The following is a 24,982-nucleotide window of genomic DNA, read 5'->3' as shown; positions in this document are numbered from 1 at the left end:
AATTAATTTAAGTAGGTACTTGGTAAAGTAATAAAATGTTCAGCTATAAGCCTATTATAGTGGTCTACATGCTGAAGCTTACATTATTAAAAACCAAAAGTAATATGTATTTATAAGTTTATAAACTTATACACTTATTTCTATAGCATATGAAGGTGTAGGTACTCGTATAAATATGACTATAATATCAATTTTTCAGAGTTATATGATTCTAGAATCACTTTAGAGGTCCAAAATAAACTAGACTTAACATAACATATATTACTACAATAATGAGTCAGCGGTGACATGCCTGGGGGTTAAGTTAGAGGTTATATACTTATATATCCCCCTTACAAATTGTCCATGAATTCCCTTATTTATGTTTTTTGGTATTAACACCACAATTCATTTAAATGTATTTATATGTACCACCTTAAGTTTTTCAGAATATTTTTGGAAAAAGTATTTTAAAATTAAAAGTATTCTGAATACTGTATTCGGACATCGGAATACTACCCAAGACTGACTTTAGGTTTGAGTATAAGGTCTATGGTTAAACACCATCACAATTTATTTGTTTTTTGTTATAATTATTGAAATAGGTACTGCTACTACCTTTTGTTACCTACCATGTAAATAAGCCAAATTCTATTGTTATATTTTGCATATATAAAAATATAGTATAAATTATAATCTTTATTATATGTTAAACACACACGCTTGTTGATATGTTTATGTCTGTTATACATGTGTGGCATGGAATAAATACTAAACAGCACAGATTATATGAAATTTCATATAATCTATGAAAATAGTTGCAAGAAGGAAACAATTGAATTTTGATAACCCAGTAACATCTAGCAAGAGTTAAAGCAGTTTAAAGGCCGGGGGCGGGGGTTTGAGATATTAGACAGGAGCCCCAAAACCAATGATTAAATTCAATTTTTTGTCTATATCAGGTTAGGTCCAGTGGCATGGACATGATTTCTGAAAGAGGGTGAGGGATCAAAAAAAAAACGACATCTAAATGTGAGGGGAAAATTGGAAAATCCCCCTCCCTCAGATGGATCTGCTGTGGGCACCAATGCGCTTACATTTTTACTTGAAAATGTCGTTTATATTGGATAGCATCTTCCGTTCTATTATTGATCCGAGCCTATACAATTGAACGGATGTATAGTACTAGGTACTAGCAATTTAAATGAAAAGAAATACAAAATATAGGTAACAAGAATCATAATTTAACTGGCATATTATAGTTATTGTCTTTACGTTACAACTGAATGAAAAATAATCAGACGTTTGTAACAAATTTAAATTATATTGTTTAACATGAACAACATTTTTTTTTTTTTTTTGGAATACAAAATAAATATTTACAAGTTGTTATTGTTCTGCAAAAAAAAAAAAAAAAAAATAACAATTAAAAAAGTTACTTAACGTATAACAACTTACAAATTTAGTTAATAAAATAAAATTAATCTAATTGATACATGAACAGTAGCCTTAACAAAATGTTTTATACAAATCAGAAAACAGTTTGTATCTAATTATGTGATGTATGTATGTTAAATATAATATGTAATTAAGAGATAATTTTTTTTTTTAAATCAAATTATCTTTTAAGTTAATCAACAGGAAATTAAAATGAGAATACAATATTAATTAGTGACCTTTTGAAATTTGAAAAACAATAAAGTGAGATTACTGATTTATTAACAAATATATTAAGGATGTTTATAAGTTAGAACTTGATGACATAAAATACATAAGATCCACAGCATCAAAACATTTTAAGTAGACATAGTTGATCAGTCATCGAAGTAGACAATTTCAAAATAATATAATATACTTTATGGCCATAAAATGCTGCTACTTCTGTTTTGCTGAAGAATATGGTAGTGAATATTTACATCTGTGACCAACATATAAAAATTCATATTTTGGTTAAAAATGTACAATATTCTGTTCGCATATAAAATTGGCGTTACAAATTTCAAATCGGTATTACAATTGTAAATAAAATAAAAATAACAAATTTCATTGTCTGTCTTACAATAAGAAAAACATATGATTTGTATTTGTAAGCCCTATATATTATAATAATATATGGGTAAACAGTTGCAAAAGGTACTATGTCCATTGTTAAATAATCCTTATTGTACTATAAAAATCGTAAGAGAAATCTGTTTTCTCTGCCTACACAGGTTCGACATGGCAAATCGTTCACTTGTTTCAATAACGTGCTGTTAGTTTTTATGCTAGAGAGACCTACTAGTATTATAAATAAGAACATTATAATATGCGTTTAAGCATCGGCTTTTATTTGATATTTTAATATTCAAGCGAGATATGAGCATTTTTAATTTGTGATATTTCACATACCTATAATATCTTATTTGAAGATTAAAATATTGGAAAAATTTTCAATGCTTAAGCATAAATAATGTTCTTACCTAACAGTTTGATAGTATTTTGCTCTAATATCAAAACTAACAGCATACTATTAAAACTAGTAAACAAAAAATTGATTTGTTTTACATTTGTAAGTTGGAGACGGATGGGTAGCATTCTCTTGAGTTACAGATGTAAACATATGATGTAGTTGCAAAACAGTGTCTGTCCAACCATGTTTTTTTTTTATGAACATACTACTTTTCAACTATTTGACACATATAATGTTACAAAGAAATAATTTATATTATAATATAAAACTAAATTAAAAACTTATCTATAACTGAATAAATGTTATGTCATAATAAACGAGGCAAACAAATAAACAAATATAATAGAATAAAAACATAAATATATAAGTTACATAAATAGTCACAATAGTTAAGGCTATAAATGATTACTAGTAAGTATAGTAGGTACATTTAAATAATAACATATTATATACAAATTATTTATGATAAATAACTTTAAATATTAGAATTAGTTTTAAATATTTTATACTCATTTAACACTTATTGAAGACAGTAAATCAAACAATAGTAATGAATTTTCATATTGCATTCAAATCAATTATATTAATATAGGAATTAATTAACAAAAAAAAAAAAAAAAAAACAAATATCAATTAGAAATATTAAATTCATAAAATAATTTTTTTCCCTCAATATTTTTAGTATATATTAAAATATATAAACCAAATTGTATAAAGCTACAAAATACCATAAGATTATAGTTTGCTTTTATTTTATCATTATAATTGTAAATGTTTCAATGTAAATAATTATAAAAATATATATGTAATTAACATGTGATTGATGTTATAATTTATAAGAAGGTATTGCATAGCATATAGCCAAAAAAGTAAATATAATTACTTACAGTTATTTGGTTTAAGTGTTTTTTTTTTCTTTTTTAGGTAGTGATTTTTTGTATAAATAATTGTATTATATTTATAAAAGAAAATGTTTTTCTTTTATTACAAAAATAATACAATAGGCACAGTAGTACTAAAATTGAATGACTACTATGTGCCAGTTATTCTTATAATAATTACCAAATTAAAAATGTTTTAGTATTGGTACTTGAAATTATTTTTGAAAAATCTCATTAGTAAAAATATGTTGCCAATCAAATAAGTTATGAAAAATTATATTCAACAGTTTGAATTGAATTGATTATAATTAAAAACCTAAATTATAATACATTTAAACACAAAGATGTTGTAAAATAGGGTTGAAATGGTAGTAATATAACAAATTGACAAAAGTAAAAAAAAAGTTGTATATGATTAGGACATCAAATACCTGATCTATATCTGTAATATTAATGTTTTGCCTAATGATCTTCTTTAATCCTTTTTGTTTCATGTTATTATTAGAAACACCTGTTACCCGTAAATGAAGTGGAACTTTCTTGCAATTGCCTTTTAGTCTCTTTGCACTTGAATAAGAGTCTACTTCATCATTATAATAACTATATTGATCTAAACAAAAACAATATTTAATTTTTTTAATTATATCATACACTCTTAATTTATACAAATGAATATCCAACAGAAATTAATTATTGAAAGTAGAACAATTTATCTAAGTACTGAATGATGGGAGTGATAGTAAACAGTTCGCCCCATGCTGTTACCGCTTAAAAAAAGTATTGAATGAAACAGTTATTCAGTGATAGCAGTTTAAAATGATCTATAGGAAGGATTTTTCGGAAGTTAACTAATAGATTTTCTATATATAACTGACATTTTATGGCGTATAATTGCGTAAGACTGTTAATAAATTTATTGAATTATGCTTCTTTTATATTTTTGTATTATAATTTTAAATTTTAATACCTGTATGTTGAAGTTTTGTAACAAAAAATATGTAGATTATGTAGTATGTACTTATATGTATACTATTTAGTATTTATACATATTATGCTTAACTATACCAAATAAGCCAAAAACATCAGAATAAGATAATTTAATAATTACGGTATCTTGAAATGTTTTTCTACGTCAACCCTGGGTCCTACCATAAAATATGATACAATATTTATATGTAAAAGCATTAACTTGGGCCTGGTTTATTAAAAAATAGACAATCTTTAATTAATATTAAGAAAAAAGAAAAAAACATAAACTTACTTTCTGAAAGTAAGATGACTCTTCGGCCATTTGAATTACCTGAAATAGTAAATAGAATTGAATATAATATACAACTTAATAATTGTAATATTATCTTATATCCACTAAACAAATATAAATATAATCTGGGATGTTCAAAGGATTTGCGATGTTCAGCGTAAAAATAATTGTGAAGTCTAAAATATATTTTTGTTTAAAAGCATCTTATAAATACTAACTTTTTTCTGTTTATAATAATTAATTCAATAAAAACGAACTTGAGAAGAAATTTAAATTTTTTGGTAGAAACAGAAAATAGTCATAGTAACTGGTTTAGATGATATTATATTTCTAAGAAGCAAATTAAGGCTATGGCATGCATGAAATAAACAAAGCTCTATGGTTTTCTTAAAGTTTTACAGGACTTCTTGATTTTATCCTACTATATTTGCTGATCAAATGCTTGACTAGCAGTTAATTACTTATTACTTATTATTTATTAAGTATATCACGGATATATTTATTTATGAAACATACAATTTTAAATGTTATGAAATAATAAAATTTTTGAAACTTTTCTATTTTTTTTATTTCAATGAGACCCCTAATCTATTTTAAAAATTACAAAGCCATGTCTCTCCCCCCCCCCCCCCCCCCAAACACAAAAGGAAAGCTAAATCATAATACTATACTAGAAGTTAGTACACACAATAAATTAAAAAAATTATATGAAGAGCAATTAAACATTTATTGTTCAAATTAATAAAATTATAAAATAATTACATACCTTCAGTTTGTACTCTTATTCTTGGTTTGTTAGAATATTTCTTTGTTTTCACTCCATTATCACTGCAAAAAAATATTATTATTTATGATTTACAGTTATTATATTTTATACTCATTTTATAAACTGAAACATTTTATAAAACAAGTAGGTAACTAACTTCTTTAATATATGTCATAATATTAATTTTTTTATGAGTGCTTATGGAAAGATTGATTTATCTTTCCATAAAACACAAATACTTTTAAATGTTTTAATCTGTTAATCCAATATTGACTATTGAGTACATTAAAATCTCTGAAGTGCCGATCTATTTAAATGTATTGTCATTAGAAATTATAATAAATTTAATTTAAAAATATATTTTTAAGAATCTCACTGTACAACTGATATAATATATAATATACATTTAATACTACCTTGAATCAACGGCATCTCTAATTGCAGACTGTAATAACCGAGTAGGATAAAATGATTCTGATTTTTTCTTTAAATCCAATTCATTCTAAATAGATAATGAAATAATTTATGAAACTGGTTAATTAAATATTATTAATTTGTATTTTTTACCATATTTAGTCGAAGAGCTCTTCGTCGTTTTAGTTCTGTTCTCAGATCAACAGAATCATTATGTTGTATGGATAAATTTTTAACATCGAGCACCTGCTGTTTGAGAAACAAATAAAAAAATGATTAAAAACCAGTGGTTTCTGATGTTCCAACGAAGAAAAAGAATACAAATCTTTGGGAGTATTCAATTTCTATTTATATTCAATTTAAACAAACAGAAAAACAATTATTTTGAAGAAGATTGGTTTAGTCTAAGTAGAGATTTTAACTGAAGTTAAAGAAATAGACAACGAAAAAGAGTTTAATGTAAATTTTTAAATATATTTCAAAGGTAGCTTTTGGTTTCATTTCTAATCAATATTTGCATTGTCTACTTCTTTGATCTGAAAAAAATGCTACTTAAATTGGTTTTCTTCATAATATTTTTTCCCCTTATTTATTAAATTGTTATAACTTTTTAGGTTAAAATGTTCTTTTTCTTACTTCTAAAGGAGGATCAAATGGTCTCATTTCCACTTGTATATCAACATGTTCAAGTTTAACTGTTTTCTGTAAGTGATAATTATTATCAGCACATCGAATAATAGGAGATATTTGTCTTGATCTCTTTAGTTTCTTTATTGGGCTATTTGATTTTTTAATGGCATAGCTATTATCTGGTGATCTTGATTTTCTCTTGAGTAGGGGTATACTTTTTCTAATAAATTGAGATTGTCTTCTATTATCAGGCGATATGACTTGTGTTTTTTTTGGAGATGATGAAGGATTCTGAGATTTTGGAGGAGAATATCGTACTGGGGAAAGATTTTTTTCTTTTATTGGTGATAAATTTCTAGGAGATAAAGATGTGTGTTGAGGCCTTGAATGACCAACTGTAGTAGAACATCTATTTAAATATTTAGTATAAGGAGAGATTGATCTTTTTATATTAGATGGCATTGGAGATTTCAAAACAACAGATGATTTCAATAAACTACTTTGAGATGGAGAGTTTGTATTGGTTTCTAAAGTAATTATAGATTCAAGTTCTTCTTTAGAAGGATTTAACTGTGATTCAGAGTCTTCAATTATCTTGGGTTGATTTAATGCAATTTGTTCATTTCTGTTAGTATTCAATTCAGTAGCATTTTTTATCACATAATCGTTGTTTGTTTTTAAACTTGAACTTTCATTGATAGATGATTCACTCACTCCATCAGCAATTTCAGCCTCTATAATATCCATTAATGTATCGAGATCATCTAAATCTTTATCTTTTTCACCCAATGATAAAATATCGCAATCATCTGATTCTTCTCTTTCATTTATTTCTGGTTCACTATCATCACTTTCTTCAGAATCAGATTCATGTTCTAATCTGCTGAATTTAGTGGAAACTGTGGGAAAAAATTTAACATATATAGGTATATTATAATAATAGTTAATATTTTTTTATTATTGATATATAAACTTGAGTTTTATCTTAATATGTATTTTAAATACAACTATTGATTACTCAAAAACTATTACTTGATTTAATTACCTTCATTACTTGAACTAAGAATATTTGATGACTTATCAACCTCAGAATTAAGCGCAAGAGTAGAATTAGTTAAATCACATTCAATATCAGATGGTACAATTGAAATCAAATTACTATTGGAATAAACTGATTTTTTAAAATGTACCTGTAAATAAAAGTAATTAGGTATTAACTAAAAGTACCACCTATATGCAGTTACAATATATTTTAAAATTAAAAAAACTTACATTGCGCGATGAACGTTTACTGGACGAATTATTTGATGAAGGAAACCATCCTCCATTATTTCTTGCAGGAGTATTGTAGGAACTAGCCCAGGAACTACTATATGCCAATCTATTATGAGGAAGACATTTTTCTGATATACTAGTTCCTGTATTGGCTGTATTTATTGGTAAATATGATTTTTTTTTTAACGTCATAAGAGCTGCTAGCCTTAAATTGTCAACATCATCTTCATCAATACTCTAGACAATACACAAGTATTATAATTAGTTAAAAGTTATTTTAAAGTTAATTTTATAAAATAAAATGATGATATTTAATATCTAATAAAATTACTAAAATCAATAACAAATTATATTTTTATTTTTATTAATAAATATTAAATTGAACTAGGTATGAACTTGGGTTTTTTTTTTGTTTAATTAGGTACCTATTTAAAACAATTTGATCAAGATCATGAAAAAATACAAATAAAACATCATAAGTAAAAAATATTTAATCATAGTCGTGTACACAGGTATAGCAAGGTGTACATATAAATCCCCTTAAATCATTCCGGAAATTATGGTCAAGACAGACAAAGGCAAGGTGTACATATAAATCCCCTTAAATCATTCCGGAAATTATGGTCAAGACAGACAAAGGCTGCTAACCATTGTCTATTACTACCTAGTACCTACTAACCCTATAGATTGCAAAGTTAATCATTTTTAAAGTATCTATGTAGTGCATACATTACATAATACCGCCTAGTTTTAAAGTTGATACAGATAGACCATGCAGGGTCAATAATTTAAAATTGCATTGGACCGATTATGAATTAGTAAATCAGGATAAGGGTATATCTAGAGTAGGTATGTAGGTATATGTATGAATATTAGGTACATAGCTTGTGTTAAACAGGTGAAGTATAGGTACCTAAGATTAATATAATACCTATCATAATGAGTAGGTATGCAGTTGTATTATAAAATGTAATACTCATAAAATATAAAGACAATACATTGTAACTAAATGCACCCATTATGAGAAAATGGGTTAGTTAAAATGTCAAAGTAAAACCGAGGTTAAAACACTGCGCGCGTTTAGGGTATGTTTATAAAACATATCTGCATACAGCCACTTATAAAATCATTATCTACACTTTTGATTTGTAAAGCATTCAATCATAACCTAATCGCAAATATTGTGTCATTAATGAAAATAAGCACTAAAACTATCAAACATGCGCTAACAATAAAATATGAACCGTTAAATCGGGAAATATGCTATTGAATCGAAAAAGAATAGGTAGGTACCTATCTAAGTATTCGAAACATACACTAGAAAAAAGTCGGGTTGACGTGGAGCTCATGAGATCGATGAAATAAAAAAATAAAAAAAAACTAAAAAAAAAAACATCTACCTACCTAAATGCAACGTGCAAGTTTAAACGCTAGTACCCTACGGTAGGGCACGCAATAATTATTTTAAGTAGGCAACTGACATGATATTTTGTTTTTTTACTCACGTTGTAATCCATATTTCTTGGTCGTCGAGACAAATTGTTATGAATTAAAGCAACACGGTCGATTCCCAGGTGGGGTATGCTGATTTAAACCGGAAACGATCTTTTGAGTTAACCGTCTATTTGAACGAACACAAAACGAAATCGAATGTTAGCACTCGACCGAGATTTGTTGTCCGTTTATTGGGCGTTCCGCTAATCATTATCGGTGATTAATTAACAATACGTTATTATTGATCCGCGATCGTTACTGATTTCTGGACTGAACTGTAGTCTGTTCGGCATGACGGGCGAGTAACGGACAGCGAGGCACGACTGAGCAGTGAGCAGCGAGCGAGTGGACGTCAAGCAAGACGTGAGCAACGCGCACGATGCAATGCCCACGCTCCCGCCGCAATTGACTAAATAATGACAAAATATTTTGTCAGAATGTCGCAGTGGAAGATATCAAAAAAATACATTGCCACGCGTTGTAACTTGTGACTATAGGTATGCTAACTTGTGCTAAGAGTGGTTATTAATTATTATAATATTAATTATAGATAGCTATTTTTATTATAAGTTTAAAGTTTTAAGATAAGTAGATAGCTGCAGTTGTAGAATAGTAGATAAAGATAACTATATTAACTGTAGTTTACGGCATGGTAGTTAGGACTCGTTTATTTATGTAAAAAATACAAATAAACGTGTCGGCATAACACAATAAAGCCATAATAACGGACCAAATCGCGAGCACTGATTACTGAATCACATACTGCATTGTACTATAATAATTGTCTGTATTGTACATATTATTATAATATTTTGTTTATGTACCTACACCGGCCACACCACAATTAATAATATAATCTTTATAATCGCGTGACCTACACTATAATAATAATAATATATGGTACCCATTGAGTACAACTGCAGACCGATGACAATGGACAACTAGACAAGTAGGTCAACCTATACTAACCACTAACAGGAGTAGGTTACCGCGGACGAGTAGCGACTGTCTACGATTTACGAACTACGAAGTAAAGTACCTACCAAAGTACAGTGGACACAAATTTAATGCAGTAAATAGTAATGCAGACACGCAGTCATAGGCGTGCGCACGGGGCGAGCCGGTCAAGCCCAGGCTCGATCTGAAACTTTTTAGGGACATGGTAAAATATGCGTACCTATATATTTATAAATAATGATATGTTCATGGAGATTATGGAAATTGTATTTGTCGTGAAAGTATAATAAAATCAAAAATAATTGTGTGTGCCAATACGTAAATTGTATTCATTTATCAAAAATATTATACCTTTATACAAATAACAATAAGTAATAACAATATAGTACTATATAGACATTAATAGGTTTATACATCAACATACATGATGTTGATGAGTTAAAAAAAATTAGGAGCGCTATTAAGGCACTATAATTGCCCAGGCTCGACCAGAAATTGAAGTCTGCACACGCCTATGCACGCAGTATTGGCGTATTGCAGTAATCCCGTTTACCTGGTTGCATAAACAATAACTATACTTAATTCACTAAAACTGTGGAGATATGGACTTGACTCTCAGCCATAGGTGCAAATAGGGGAGGGGGGGTACTTTTGAGGCTAAGCTCCCCCAAACATTTCTTACATTTTGTTTTAAGCTTATTCAATATTATCAAAGTAAGGATTTAGCCCCTCCAAATCCCAAACGCGTTTTTGCGCCTATAGGTATGCTCTCAGCCGGAATTTTTATCAACGAAGCAAAATACAGTAAACACGTCTTGATATATTATTGTGTGAATGTCCATGTTTACGAGTTTCGTTTCCGTTGTACCTACGATCGACCTACCTGTACGACCGACGCTTTATTTTTTTCAATAGACGCGGTGATAAAGTTATATCGATTAGGCCGATTAGCAAATAGCATAGGTTCCATATGGGCACGGTTCATGCTTAATTAAGTACTTAAGTAGTTACATTCGTTTACATGTGTTCATTTAACTTAAACTTTATACTTGTATAATTAATGATAGAACAGTATAGGTAGCCGTAGGCACCTAATAAATAATAATACAAATACATTACAAGCTCGGATAGAACCCTGAACCACCGAGTTACCGAGTTTAACTCAGTGGGCTGGATAATTTGGTATATTACTGATTAACTAATAAGTATTAAGTAATATTATAATATAGTACCTAATAAGTAATAACTATACAACTATTTTAACTTAGTTCTTCTAACCTATTTTATCGGGTTTTGCAGGACTGGTAAGAGTGACATATTATTTCCTAGTCGGCACTGCCTAAAATCTAAATAGACCTTACGACTATAAAGACTAAAGAGCAATGAACATTGATATATATATTTAAATTTTAAATAACATAAATGATCTATGGTATTCATATAATGATATTACATAGGTAGGTACCTCCCCTAGATACATAAACATAGCATAAAACCACGGTTTTTACATGTGAAATTGGTATGAAATTCCTGTTGTTATCCGATAAGTAGCTCGTAAAGCATGACAAAAAATATAAATGTAATTTGAATTTATATTTATATTTTGCCATGGTCTAAATAATATGGAATAATATCGAATTGTCGCCTATATACTCGCCTGTCGATCGAAAAAACTCAAAAGTACCTAAATACCTACGTCCGGTGCGCAATTAGCGGTGCCAAGCCGTCAAGTGGCGAGTACTGAAGTAGAAGTAACAATAAAGTACAATCATTGATTAAATATACGATATTACAATAATACAGTATAATACAGTATATTAATTGATCAACGGTACAATAGGTACTGCAAAATATGTCAATCACTGTCCACTGAACTAAATTTAGTTCAGTGATGTCAATGTACATTATGCATTTGCGAGTTGGTTGGTACATTTGGTAATTTCGTACCTCGGTTCACGGTGTCTGGTGGATGCTGCACTGCTGCGGGTAAACGTGTTTATTGCACCAAGTGCCAACGCACTTTTCTCTGGTACAATCGTAGGCACTTGATAGGCGTAAGAATAAATAAATAAATTCAGTTTCACGACGAAAACATAATAATATAATACGTCGAATGGTCTAAAGTAAATATATGGTAAATATGGTAATATAGTCATCGTTGTCGTGCCGCCAAACATGTTTAAAATGCATATCAATCGCCTGAGATCATACGATTTTCGTTGCTGTACAGCTGTTGTATAATACGTCTGATATATACCTATATTCTATAATATAATATATAACACAATCACCACGTGACTACATGAAATTTTAGAAACTTAGTCGTAGTAGTTTATTATGGTAATTGGTATAGACCATAATATTATTATAGTATATTAGTCCATGATCGGGAGGTGGAGGTCAAATGAGAATTTTGCTCCTCTTCCCAAACTCCTATATGTAGCATTGTAGCTATCGAGCAATATTTTATTTATTAGGTACATTATACATATAGTAATATTATATTATTGTAACGATATAGGTACATTTATTACTGGACATTTAATAAGCGTAGGTAATAGGTATAAATAATGGTTTTGAAACTTGAGTTGTATAATACACATATGTCATATCTCGACAATGACGACACAATATAATATGTATATTGTATACTCAGTCTTGTTAAGAACACTATTATTTTGTATTCAGAAGGCGTATTCGAATATTTTTATAATATTTTATTATTCCCCGGTAATTTTTGTGAGTTTTTGAATGGTTGGAAATCAACGTGGATCAAAATATACCTATTATATTTCATTCAAAGAGAAAAACTTTTGTTCACGAATCATAATTTATAATGTGCTCGATTTTTATTAAAAATATTTGTTTTGTCACAAATTTAAAACTATTTTTTGAGTTAAAAAAAATATTTTATAATAAATAAAAAAATATTCAGAACATGTTCAGGTACCAGCTTACGTGTTAAAAAGTATTTAAAATAGTATTCGAATAAAAAAAAAGTATTTGAAAACCTTATAAGACCGTATATTGTATATGTACCTACAATGTACTTATAGCGTACTTATCATACTTATAATACGCTCTTATATTATATAGTTGCAAGACTGCATATCGTGACATCACGTCGTCACTGCAATACCACATACAGAATTATACAGATTGTTTCTATGAGAATAAAAATTATAAGTATACTAGCCACTATAGACACTAGGTACCTATCCGCTATCAATGGCGAGCCTGGCTCAATTTTGTTTATCTAGTATTTATTATGTCAATACCAAATAATTGATCACCTATGAGCCCCTATCAAGCACGTGCGAAGGAAATATACAACAATGATTAAATAGTATTAAATCGGTAGGTATTTATATGAATTATGTAAGTTCATGAAAAATGTTTACATCTATACGATCTATACGACTATACTATAAAATACAAATCGTTGTTGTAATACATTTATTCGACGAGGGGTAGAAAAGAATGGGCTAAGAGTGTGTTTGTATAACTAACGTCTTACTCTGGGGTCACGCAATCATTGTTTATATGATTATGAAGTATGAACAAATTTTAATATATCCGTATCAATGTGTAGTGTATACACGAGTACACGACACGGTCCAGTAAAAAATTATCGTGTATGTAAGTACGTTCTAATGACTTCCAAACATAAATTCTATACTCACTATTGTCATTTGTCGATAGCTACACATTACGACGACGACGACGACGAAAGTCGATAGATGGCCAAGGTGACGATAACACTAATCTGGTGTAGGTATCATTAATCATTACCTATGTTATGCGCATTATATTATACAGGTAGGTACAATTTTACAAATAACATCATAAGATATTTAATATAATCAATCAAAAGTGAAAACACAAAAAAGATTTTCAAGAAATAAATAAGAGTTCGAGAGACAAGATGTTATACGCACGACGTGCGTCGTTCAATATACAAGCATCGGCGCATAGAATTTTAAATTCTGAGCGGAGCGATGAATGTATTGATTTTACAATTATGTGTTTTACAAAAATTGATCTTTACACCGGTTACAAAAAAAAAAAAAAACGAAAGTATACACCTGCAGTACAATGTAGTCACGATTTTCACAAGCCGCATGAATTCGTTTTCCACAAGCGTGTTGACGCGTTCGTTAATAATAATTAATAACCGATAATATAATAATATAATGTATAGGCATTTAATAGTTTAATCGTTATAAAATATATCATTTCACAGTTTGACAATTGTTTTGATAACAAATATATACCTTTTATTGATTAAATAGATACAAAATTAAAATAAATATAATATTATCTAATATATAGGTATATACCATACCTATACAGCAGTATGTTGGTTAATTGGTAAGTCAGGAGTTCTAATTAGATATATAATTTAGACATTCTCCTGTAGTTATAATCAATGGTATTATATAACCAAAATCCTCCTTTTTACCATCCTGGTTTAAAAAAAAAAATTCAAAAAACTTAAAATGTTTTTTTTTGGTTTTTAAAAATTTGAAAATACCCATTTTGTAGAAAAAAACAATTATTAAATTGGTTGAATTTTGAATGAATGAAAGCAACTTATATTTTCAATAATACCGTATAATATTATCGTAGGTCTATTAAATTGACTTGTGCATAGCAGTTCATGATGGTGAAGCCGTTCACACATTAAATTTGAATAACCTGAAATTTGACTGTTTAATCGTTACATAATTTTAGAATTTCGTATAATTCATCTCTAATTGCGCAAAATTGGTTATGTTTTATGATTATAATAAATGATGATAATATATCAAAATATCACATTATTATTATTATATCGGCCTAATATCCTATAATGATCGTAAAAATACAATTGCTATTGTATTACAGTGAAATACACACAAATCGAAACCTATCGACGAATTATTGATAAAACGTTCTGTAAATTGAATATTCGAAAACGAAAAATCAGAGAAGATTATTTTTTAATGCAATTTAAATAAATTGACACTGACCGCTATATAGCTATTATAATACTGCGTATAATGCTTGGCACGAAGACGTACGGGAGTTTTAAATTTCGCGCCGACGGCTACGTTGCCAACTGCACGGCGTGATAATTTTTTTTTTCGGACTACAATTCGAAATTTAAAATGTATTACTAAATACATTCGTAAATTGGAAATTTTAGCAATAGCCGAGATGGATGTGAAATGCTCTTGATGAAAATCCACCGATCCCAGTTTTAACAATATTATGTCTATGGTCGCGCGACGAAATTTTATCACCAACATAAACATAACCTCAAACAGTCGCGCTCTCTCTGCCAGTTCGCCCTGCTGACAACCGTTCGCGATCTCAGTCTTTTTGCTTCGGGCCCGCAGTCGGTGTAATGTTTTGAGGTCTCTGATCGCATTATTCATCCATCGTAATCCCAGGTAATTATGAGTTTCCGCAATCGCAAACCGACCGCTTTCGACCGTCGACTGGTGTACTTCGACAATCTGTTGGCAGCCCGACGATCCGTCGTCGGACATGTCCGGATTTCGAGACCGCTCGTTTCCGGTCATTAATGGTCGATGTTTTTCCGCTTTGGCTCTTCGGCCGATGACGACAACGACGGCGACGATATCACCGTCGCATTGAGCCTGGATCGTCGACGCCGTCGTCGCCCGGTGTCGTTTGTCGAATGCGAAATTATTATTTTCAATTTTTCAGGTGTCTCGAATAAAGTGTCAAGATGGTGCGCATGAACGTATTGAGCGATGCTCTTAAGTCAATAAACAACGCCGAAAAGCGAGGTAAACGCCAAGTCCTCATTAGGCCGTGCTCAAAAGTCATCATCAAGTTCTTGAAAGTCATGATGAGTCACGGTAAGTTACTGTAGTTCGAGTTACCGTGAATTATATCACGGTATATATAATATATAAATATCACAAATGAGATCGGCTCTGTGTTTTTTGTCCAACGAATAAGTTATAATAGCTTGGTTCTTTTATGCTGTCAGTCTCGCAGTGCCGGTGTTCTAACATCCGATTTGTTTCAGAACTCTTGGTGCGTTGCCTTTAAGTGTTACTTCCAATTTACCATAAACATTTACACGCGTCACAATAATATTTCATCAATTCATATTATTCACAAAATACAAAAAAAAAACTAATCAATATATTTTTCTGATTGTTTTGTTCTCTAAATGTACTATAATGTTTCTGTATGTATTTATAAAGAATCATTGTACTAATAGGTACCTACCTACATTCAATTCAATTTTCCTCGTAGTACCTACATATTTGTATGCTTGTCTAATTATGACTGTTAGGTTGTACTGTTAGGTGAGCTCATTTAAGTACCGCAGTGATATATTATTTGAGTTACCTACAATACATAAATTACTTATACAATTGTGAAATTTGAAGGTAGTATACTATCTATTACCGATAGATTTGTAATTTTTAATTATATGTTGTTATACTTTTGGTATTAAAATATTAACTTGGGTAGATAATATGAAAATGTAATATTTATTAATTTTTTTAAATAAATTACCAACTACTAAGTTAGTATTTATTTTTAGTACCTACATCGGTTACTAAGAATATCTAGAACACTTGACTGTATCTTTATATTACATTTGTTTTTACGAATTAAAAATATTATTGCTTCAACACTTCAGAGGACGCTACACAGACATTAGTTGTCTCCATCTTACAAGAGCATAAAATGTTATGTCCAACAGACCATGTTTAGCTCTGTTAGTTAAAAAATGTGTGAAGTGACCTCTTGTAGAATTTAAAGGTAAGATTATTATCTAGGACATCTCATAGCCTTTTCATTATATTTTAATTTTAAAGCGAGTTCTGAGTATTTTAAAATTTTTAACTGTATATCTTAAAATACTCATAACTCTCTTAAAAATTAAAACATATTAAAAAGCCTATGAGATGCCTAGATATTAATCTTACCTTTAAATTTTATAAGGGGTCAATTCACTAATTTGTAAACTAACTGAGCTAAATATGATTTGCTGAGCATACAATTGCTATGTTACGCACTTGTAAGATGTAGACAACAAATGTCCTCTGAACTATAAATATTAGGTACCTAATATTTATTTTATTTTTAGGTTACATTGGCGAATTTGAAATAGTCGATGATCACAGGGCTGGCAAAGTTGTAGTTAACTTAACTGGTCGTCTTAATAAGTGTGGTGTCATTTCTCCAAGATTTGATGTACCAATTAGAAATATTGAAAAATGGACCAATCAGCTACTTCCATCCAGACAGTTCGGGTAATTTTAAGATTTAAATTAATTACCTAGTTGATTAAATTAGGATTTAAATTATATTACATTGATAGTTTTATTTGCTTATATTTATTAGTTATCAAGAATTATGTTATAGTATTATTGGTTAAGTGATATGTAATATTTTAACTTAGTTTATTATATTATAATATATAAATTTAAAATAAGATAAATTTAGGTTCAAAATTACTGTCGTCATGGGGGGATAATTGTAGGGCTTACTGTGAATTCGTAATACAGCCAGTCTTGCATTTATTCCACTTTGACTGCAGAAAAATGTGTTTCAAGCTGCCATAATATGCATGGTAAATAAAGAAGAATCTGGAGTGCGCATTTCTGGGTGGGTACTGTCTACTTGCAATATTAATTCTCATGTTATAATATTGGTTACATTTTTCTTAAGAGTCAAATTTATTTTGTTTATTTTCAATTAACCGTAAAAAAAATGTCAAGTAAAAATGTTTTTATAACAAATAATAATTGGATATTGGCTAGGTCTTGGTAACTAGTTTATACAATTAAAAAAAATTGAAAGAAATGTAATTAATATCTTCCAAATTGTTGATAATTTAAATGCAATAGTTAACTCGCGTTTTATTTTATTTGTTAAGTCATTCAAGTTATTTACCTTTTTGAATTTCTTTAATTTTTCATTTGAATTGTCCATGATTTTTACAGTAATTTTTTCCATGTGATTATTATTCTTAATTCAAGCATTGATTGTACAGTTTAACAACCATATAACCAATTGTAAACAGTTTAGTATTTTAATATTAGTTTTTAACTATTTTTTGTATATGAACTTTCTGGATGAATAACACGATTTCTTAATATTTGGTCAAGAAGCATTACATTTTGAATTATAATTTTAAACAGATATCTCTTAGTTAATTAACTAAAAAGTTATTTTGATTGTTTTAATAATTATTTGTCATAGTTAATAAATATATTATAAATGTATTTATTATTTAAGAATAATTATGCAAACTATGGTAGTGGAACTTTAAAGTATAATGTAATTTTCCTTAAACCTTAAATGATTGCAAAACTAAATCTTACATTATTTTCAGATGTACTGTACCTACATGTCTTTACATTGCTAGCTTGTATAAACAAATTACATTTATTTTACATTAGGATATGCACAATCCGTTATTTTTAGTTCAATAAGTATATTTGATGATAGAATTAATTTTACTAATTGAAATATGATTTACTTTTCACGTTTTGAACTGTTTTTTATATAATAGAAATTACTAAGTGTTATATTATGCAAACCAATAGTCTTAAAACTTTCCAATTTAGTATAATTTACCTTAAACATATACATTTTTCCTAAATTAAAATTCTTTAAAATGTTTAACGTTATTTTAATATGTATGTACTTCCATGCTTATTACATGGCTAGCTTACATAAACAATATGAACTACTTATTTTATATACAATTAAAGGTGCACAAAACCCCAAAAAGGTTGAATTCTATAAACATTTTATAGGTTTAACATTTTGACTCGCATTATTAAAAAGTTATTAGGAATTAAAAAAAAACTTGGGCGCGTACATTGTAATTGCTAACGTTTAAAAATTGCTTGCTTCGCACAATAGCTTAATTACCTTTAAAGTACATTTTTTTTGTACGTATATGATAAGTTTTTATGCACAAAAGATATTGATGGAACTATAATTGTGTCTAATGTGTCTAATGTTTTTTTGAAGTATTTAAAATCTTATAAAAAAATTTTGTTATATATAGTGCGACCAAGTAAGACAATGACCAGTTAACATGGGACCAAACCGGTTTTAGACTGTTATCTGGTCATTGTCCTAACTTGGTCGCACTATATACCTTGTAACTGAAGTAGTCACTTTTTGCAACACAGCGTGTCACAACTTGGCAATATAATATTAAAAAAAAAACTAAATGTTATATAATATATTGCTATTATTGATACCTTTTTTGTCTTGACACAAAATTCATACTTATATACATAAATCAAACATCAAAAATAAAGTTTTTATATAGGTAAATCATTGTGTAAACTGAGCAACATAAGATAGGCAGTATATCGAGTGCAGCCCAATAACATCATTCTAAATACCATTCTAAATACCCTAATATCTCCTCAATTAATATTTTTTTTTTTTACATTGAAAAACCATATATATTTTGACCAAATAATTTTTAATAGTCAACTACAATAATTTAATATTAAATAATAATTTGAACAAAACATATTTTTGCTAATTTAAAGTAAAAATATTACTTTGTACATGTTACAATATTAGTATTACGCAAACAATGGTCTTGGAAAATTACAGTTCAGTGTAATTTTCCTAAAACCTTTATGTTTGCAAAATAAAATCTTACATTATTTTCAGATGTACTGTACCTATATGTCTTTACATTGCTAGCTTGTATAAACAATATAAACTACTTAGATGACTATTTGTTTTCTCTCTCTGATTTAATTGATTTTATAATTAATATCTTATATCTTAGGCTCTTAGCACTAGTACAGTTAATATTTTAGTTTTAAAATATTAAGAATAATACAACTTACGTGTTTTAATATTAATATTATGCAATGTATTATGCAAACAATGGTCTTGGAACATTCCAATAAAGTGTAATTATCCTTAAACCTTAATGTTTGCAAAATAAAATCTTACATTATTTTCAGATGTACTGTATTATATGTCTTTACATTGCTAGCTTGTATAAACAATATAAACTACTTAAGAGAATGTCAGCGCACTATTTGTTTTTTTCTCTATCCCACGCGTAACATAGACAAAACACATTTATGCAGAATCTTTTTTTCTATGATTTTAAGTAACCTTAGAGTAAAATCACCCATTAGAAAAAAAAGAGAATAATATTTTTGAGGGAATGACATAGATTTGTCTAAATATTATCTCAAAACAATTTAAACATAATTTAAATTTACAAAAAATTTTTGTTGATTTTGAAAGTCGAATACAAAGTCAATTAACTATTATGTCATTTATTATGCAAACAATGGTCTTGGAACATTACAGTTTAGTGTAATTTTCCTTAAACCTTTATGTTTGCAAAATAAAATCTTACATTATTTTCAGATGTACTGTACCTTCATGTCTTTACATTGCTAGCTTGTATAGACAAAATTAATTACTTATCAATATATTATATTATAAATTATTTTACATATTGTATTTATTAGACAATTAAGTTTACATTTTTAAGTACCTAAGAGATTTAATATAAGGATTTATTCGACATTTGAAATGTATAATATGTAGTCATATGTATGTTATAATAATAATAATCTTTATTACGGAAATCAATATATTTTCTCTGTACTTATATAATATTATGATTGAGTATATTATTTTTAGAGTATATTAAATGTACTAAATGTATTAAATCATAAATTTTATGATTCAATTTACTTGTGTGTATTAAGTAATTGTAATAATTGTTATAAAAGTATTGAGAGGATTTGGTACAGATATTTGTTGTTTCTGTCAGATAAGTGCAACACGGTAAAAACTTCTCATTTTGCAACCGTTAGAGCAATAATCAATAATGTTTCTATCAACTGATTACCTGCATATGATCAATTAAGAATTTTTCTCCCCGATTTCCAAAAATTTGATTTGGGAGTGAACATTTTTTAACGTCATTTATTATAATTTATTATAATGGCCTGACGATTTCATGTATAATTTACGCTCATTTCAAACCTCTTTTTTAACTTTTACATTTACTTTTTACTCATCACTATTACGTTGATAGTATTGATAGAAGTAAAATCTATAGTTTTTCTCATATTGCACATGTAGAAGACTGAGACAACAAATATCAATACCCTTCTTAAAATAAGTGAACAAACAACTTCAAGTAATCTGATCACTAATAAGTTTGTCACCAATCTATTATTTCTTTGTGTGAATAATCAACATTACTGTAATGCATTCTTATATTTACAATTAATAGAGCTAGTAATTTTTTTTTATATATATATATGTGTTTCTATGTTATAATAATGTTCATAATTTTGAAATTCAAATTATTCAGAATATCTGATACCCATTCAAAAAAAAAAAAAACTTCAAAAATTCTCTTCAAATTTTTTTTGTCATTTTTTATTAACTTCTATAGTTGTGATAAATATAATCTTGGCTATCAACTGAAAAGTATTAGATGACTGATTCTTATGTGATAAAATATAATGTTTTATTTATTCATTCATTACTGTTGTGTTTTGTATAATTATAATAATACAATTAAAATTATAATGAAAATATAAAATATAATTATAATTGTTGCTTGAAATTATGCAAGTTCCGACTGAAGATATTTATTGTTAAATAACTTCTCATGAGCTTGCTAAATAAAAAAAATACATTATTTTCAAATGTATTGTGCCTAATGCCATTACATTGCTAACTTGTATGCACAATTTTAAAATACATGTTAACTTAGCATAATTTTAATATATTTGTTTTTTAGATAATGTTTTATATTCTGATTTTAGTTATATTTTAGTCTACGTATTAAATTGAATAGATGTACTATAGAAAATATTTTGTACAATATCATGAAAGTTAAGTTACTTAACAATGAAATTTTTGTTACAGGTTTGTAGTACTGACCACCAGTGGCGGTATTATGGATCACGAAGAAGCCAGACGGAAACATTTAGGAGGCAAAATCTTAGGATTTTTCTTTTAAATTGTACGTTTTAAATTTAATTTTTATGACTAATAAAAAAAAATGTACCATTACAAAACTGTTTTTTTTATGTTGTTGATAAACAATGTGTTAGGTTCACTTTGCATTTGGTACATTACTGAAAATTAATTAATTCAGAATCATTACATTTACGTCTTAACCTGTAACTTATAATGATAAAGTGTCATCAGGTATTCTTATTGATGTATTTACTATTTTGTATTAAAAGGTATTAAACAAGTTTGTTTTTAACTAAGCAAAAGTTATAAATTATTCTCCTGACTAACTTTTCTTTTAAACCTACCATGCAGTGGTGTACCCAGGAATTTTTCAAGGGGGGTCCCAAATATTTTTAACATGTAAAAGTATACAATTAGTGGTTTGCACCTAAAGATTTTTAAATTCTGTCAATAAATGAGGGACTCCCCCCTCCCTCGGGTATGCCCCTGCAACCATGAATACATTTTGTTTTTGCACTAGTAGTACACTATAGTTATAGAATGCCTGCAGATGATATTATGTTTAGTTCGATACCTATACAATTATTGTAGATCAAATTAAATTTAAGTGTAAGAGGGAGTCACATGTAAAATGTTGTTTTTAAAAAAGTTTTCCATCATTTTTATTGGTTTATACTACCAAAAATGAAGCTTTGTAATAATCGTATAAGTAGTTTTGTTAATATATTCTTGTTAAAGTGATTATATTTTACTACCTATGCCTAAAAAGTCAAAACTATTTATAAAATGTTACAAAGTATAATAGCCACTTGTGTAATAATAATGTGTATTAACTTATTAAATGCTATGTGGGAGCACTTCAAGAAATACTCGTTCAAAGCAAAAATAACATAAGTATGTGTTTAGTTAGCTAAGGAATCCCGGTTGATGACTGATTACAAACATTTTCTGGTTTAACACTCAAAAGTTAAGTACCGGCTTGTAAATGGTAATTTATTTTAACACAACATGAATATGTAACAGCACTAATGATACAGATACGGGTGCATATTATACAGTCAATATACAATGAAAGTGCATTTTCCATTGTTATTTGTAAGTAGTTAAAACATTACCATTTTAATCTAATCGTAATTGATCATGTATTATTATTATTTATCATCTATTCCTGTGAATATATTTAAGTACTTAACTATTGCAGTGGCTGAGTGATTAAATTTAAATTTCACGTAAACGATTGTGCATACATTAAATATTATGTACGCTTTGAAGTTTATAATGCCACGATGGACCTCTTTCTATCTTATTTATGGTATGGAGACAATCCTATGTAGGTACAAAATGTAATTGATGTAAACACCTAATCTGAATGCATTAATTGGAAATTAGCACCTCTGTAGTTGGTACGATTATTAGCTCGTATACCTATTATACTTATATACTTATTCTCCCGCTATGCTGCCAACATAGTATATCGTATTATGCAACGGAAATCAACAATGGCGCGGCGTCCACCCATAGAAAATAATAAAGTAAAGAAAACAAAATAATGTATGCTTCGAGTTTATATTATACTTTTTTATATTTGATACCATGGACTTTTGTTTAGTACTTATCACTTTCAACGGTGGCTGAAGCCCCCCCCCCCCCCACCCTATTCACCGTAGTATTACTTAAAAAAATTAATATCTATCGAGTTTCGACTGTCGTCAACTAGTAAGCAAGGACATAAAATCTTATACGTCTTACCTGATTAGGTATAGTCAATAACTAATAAAATACGTATAGGTAGAAATCCAGAATTCATTTTTGAAAAACAATGTATTTGCATGCCGATTTTCCTAAAATGATCGGTAACTTATTGGTAAAAGTATGAACTTACTATTTGTGCGAAAGGTCTTGTAATAAATTTTCAAGCTTTAGATATACAGTTTTATAATATTTATTACATTTTTAACTAAAAATCAATTGTGGTTTTTTCGAAATTTGAACTTTAAATGCTTATAAAAAACAATCATGTCTATGTATCATTAATAGCATTAAATAGCTATAATATAAACTTATGAAGAACCCTGTACCTATTACATTTCTAAACTTTTTGACCAATCGAATAATTTTTTATTGACATTTTTAGAAAAAAAAACCAAAATTAATCTAATACAATCCAAGCGTAGACGGTCAAAAAACCAAAGTTACCAAACAATTTTAATAAAATTGCCATTTATTTATTTTTGTTTTTCCCAATTATTTTAAAAAGTAATGACAATTTTCAATTTTGAATTCTTATAAGTACCAACTAGATTCAATTTCCTTCTAAAACCTACTATAAAAGTTTATGATTATAGCATTTTTTCTACTAGAAAAGTTGAGAAGTTGAAGTGGTACAAACATTTAAAAATACCACACCTAAATTTCTGTAATCATTAGACTGGACAAAGTAAAAATAAAACCAAGCCTCCCACCCCCTGAAAATTACCCTATGGGCGCTCTTGATGGAAATAATTACACAGTAATAAAAATGTATTTGGATAGGTGTTGCAATAAAAGCAATTTTATTTGGATCAACCTTTTATTTGTTGTCGATTCTAACAAAATATGTTAATTTTAATTATTATAATTTAAAATAAGCTACTCATGCGTTTTTTGTGCCAATCTTACAAAACGTACGACATAGCACACGTTCGCTCACTAGTTTCAATAATGTATTAGTGACTAGTGTGCTGTTAGCCTTTTACCTATTAATTGACCTATTATCAAACTTTTAGAGAAGAACATTATCTGTGCTTAAGCGTTGGCTTTTATTCGATATTTTAATTTTCAAGCGTAAAATGGGTAAGTAAAATATCACAAAATAAAAATGCTCATCTCGTTTGAAAATTAAAATATCGAATAAAGCC

The 24,982-nt window shown here is 28.2% G+C and overlaps 2 protein-coding genes across 4 annotated transcripts; one reads left to right on the top strand and one right to left on the bottom strand.

Annotated features, from left to right (window-relative positions):
• Window positions 1–1,388: 1,388 nt before the first annotated feature.
• LOC132946423 (uncharacterized) lies at window positions 1,389–9,635 on the bottom strand. 3 transcript variants are annotated; one of them, XM_061016419.1, is made up of 10 exons: window positions 9,161–9,635; window positions 7,653–7,892; window positions 7,426–7,570; window positions 6,387–7,279; window positions 5,904–5,999; window positions 5,753–5,838; window positions 5,337–5,398; window positions 4,571–4,609; window positions 3,741–3,919; window positions 1,389–1,897 (listed from the first exon to the last, which is right to left on the bottom strand). In XM_061016419.1, exons 1-10 carry the CDS (start codon window positions 9,170–9,172, stop codon window positions 1,892–1,894), a joined length of 1,758 nt encoding a protein of 585 aa, XP_060872402.1. In that variant the 5' UTR covers window positions 9,173–9,635; the 3' UTR covers window positions 1,389–1,891. The 3 variants fall into 3 exon arrangements, with proteins under 3 accessions (XP_060872402.1, XP_060872403.1, XP_060872401.1); XM_061016420.1 differs by having other exon boundaries at window positions 5,904–5,996; XM_061016418.1 differs by lacking the exon at window positions 1,389–1,897 and having other exon boundaries at window positions 3,472–3,919.
• Window positions 9,636–15,382: 5,747 nt separating this feature from the next.
• LOC132946424 (small ribosomal subunit protein uS8A) lies at window positions 15,383–22,183 on the top strand. The gene is made up of 4 exons (XM_061016421.1): window positions 15,383–15,541; window positions 15,822–15,976; window positions 17,227–17,392; window positions 22,032–22,183. Exons 2-4 carry the CDS (start codon window positions 15,844–15,846, stop codon window positions 22,123–22,125), a joined length of 393 nt encoding a protein of 130 aa, XP_060872404.1. The 5' UTR covers window positions 15,383–15,541; window positions 15,822–15,843; the 3' UTR covers window positions 22,126–22,183.
• The last annotated feature ends 2,799 nt before the right edge of the window (window positions 22,184–24,982 follow it).

Source organism: Metopolophium dirhodum, chromosome 6 (assembly GCF_019925205.1).
Source record: "Metopolophium dirhodum isolate CAU chromosome 6, ASM1992520v1, whole genome shotgun sequence".
In the NCBI taxonomy this organism is placed as follows: Eukaryota; Metazoa; Arthropoda; class Insecta; order Hemiptera; family Aphididae; genus Metopolophium; species Metopolophium dirhodum.
The sequence above is the reverse complement of the archived record's forward strand: the minus strand, read 5'-3'. Positions and strand labels throughout refer to the sequence as shown.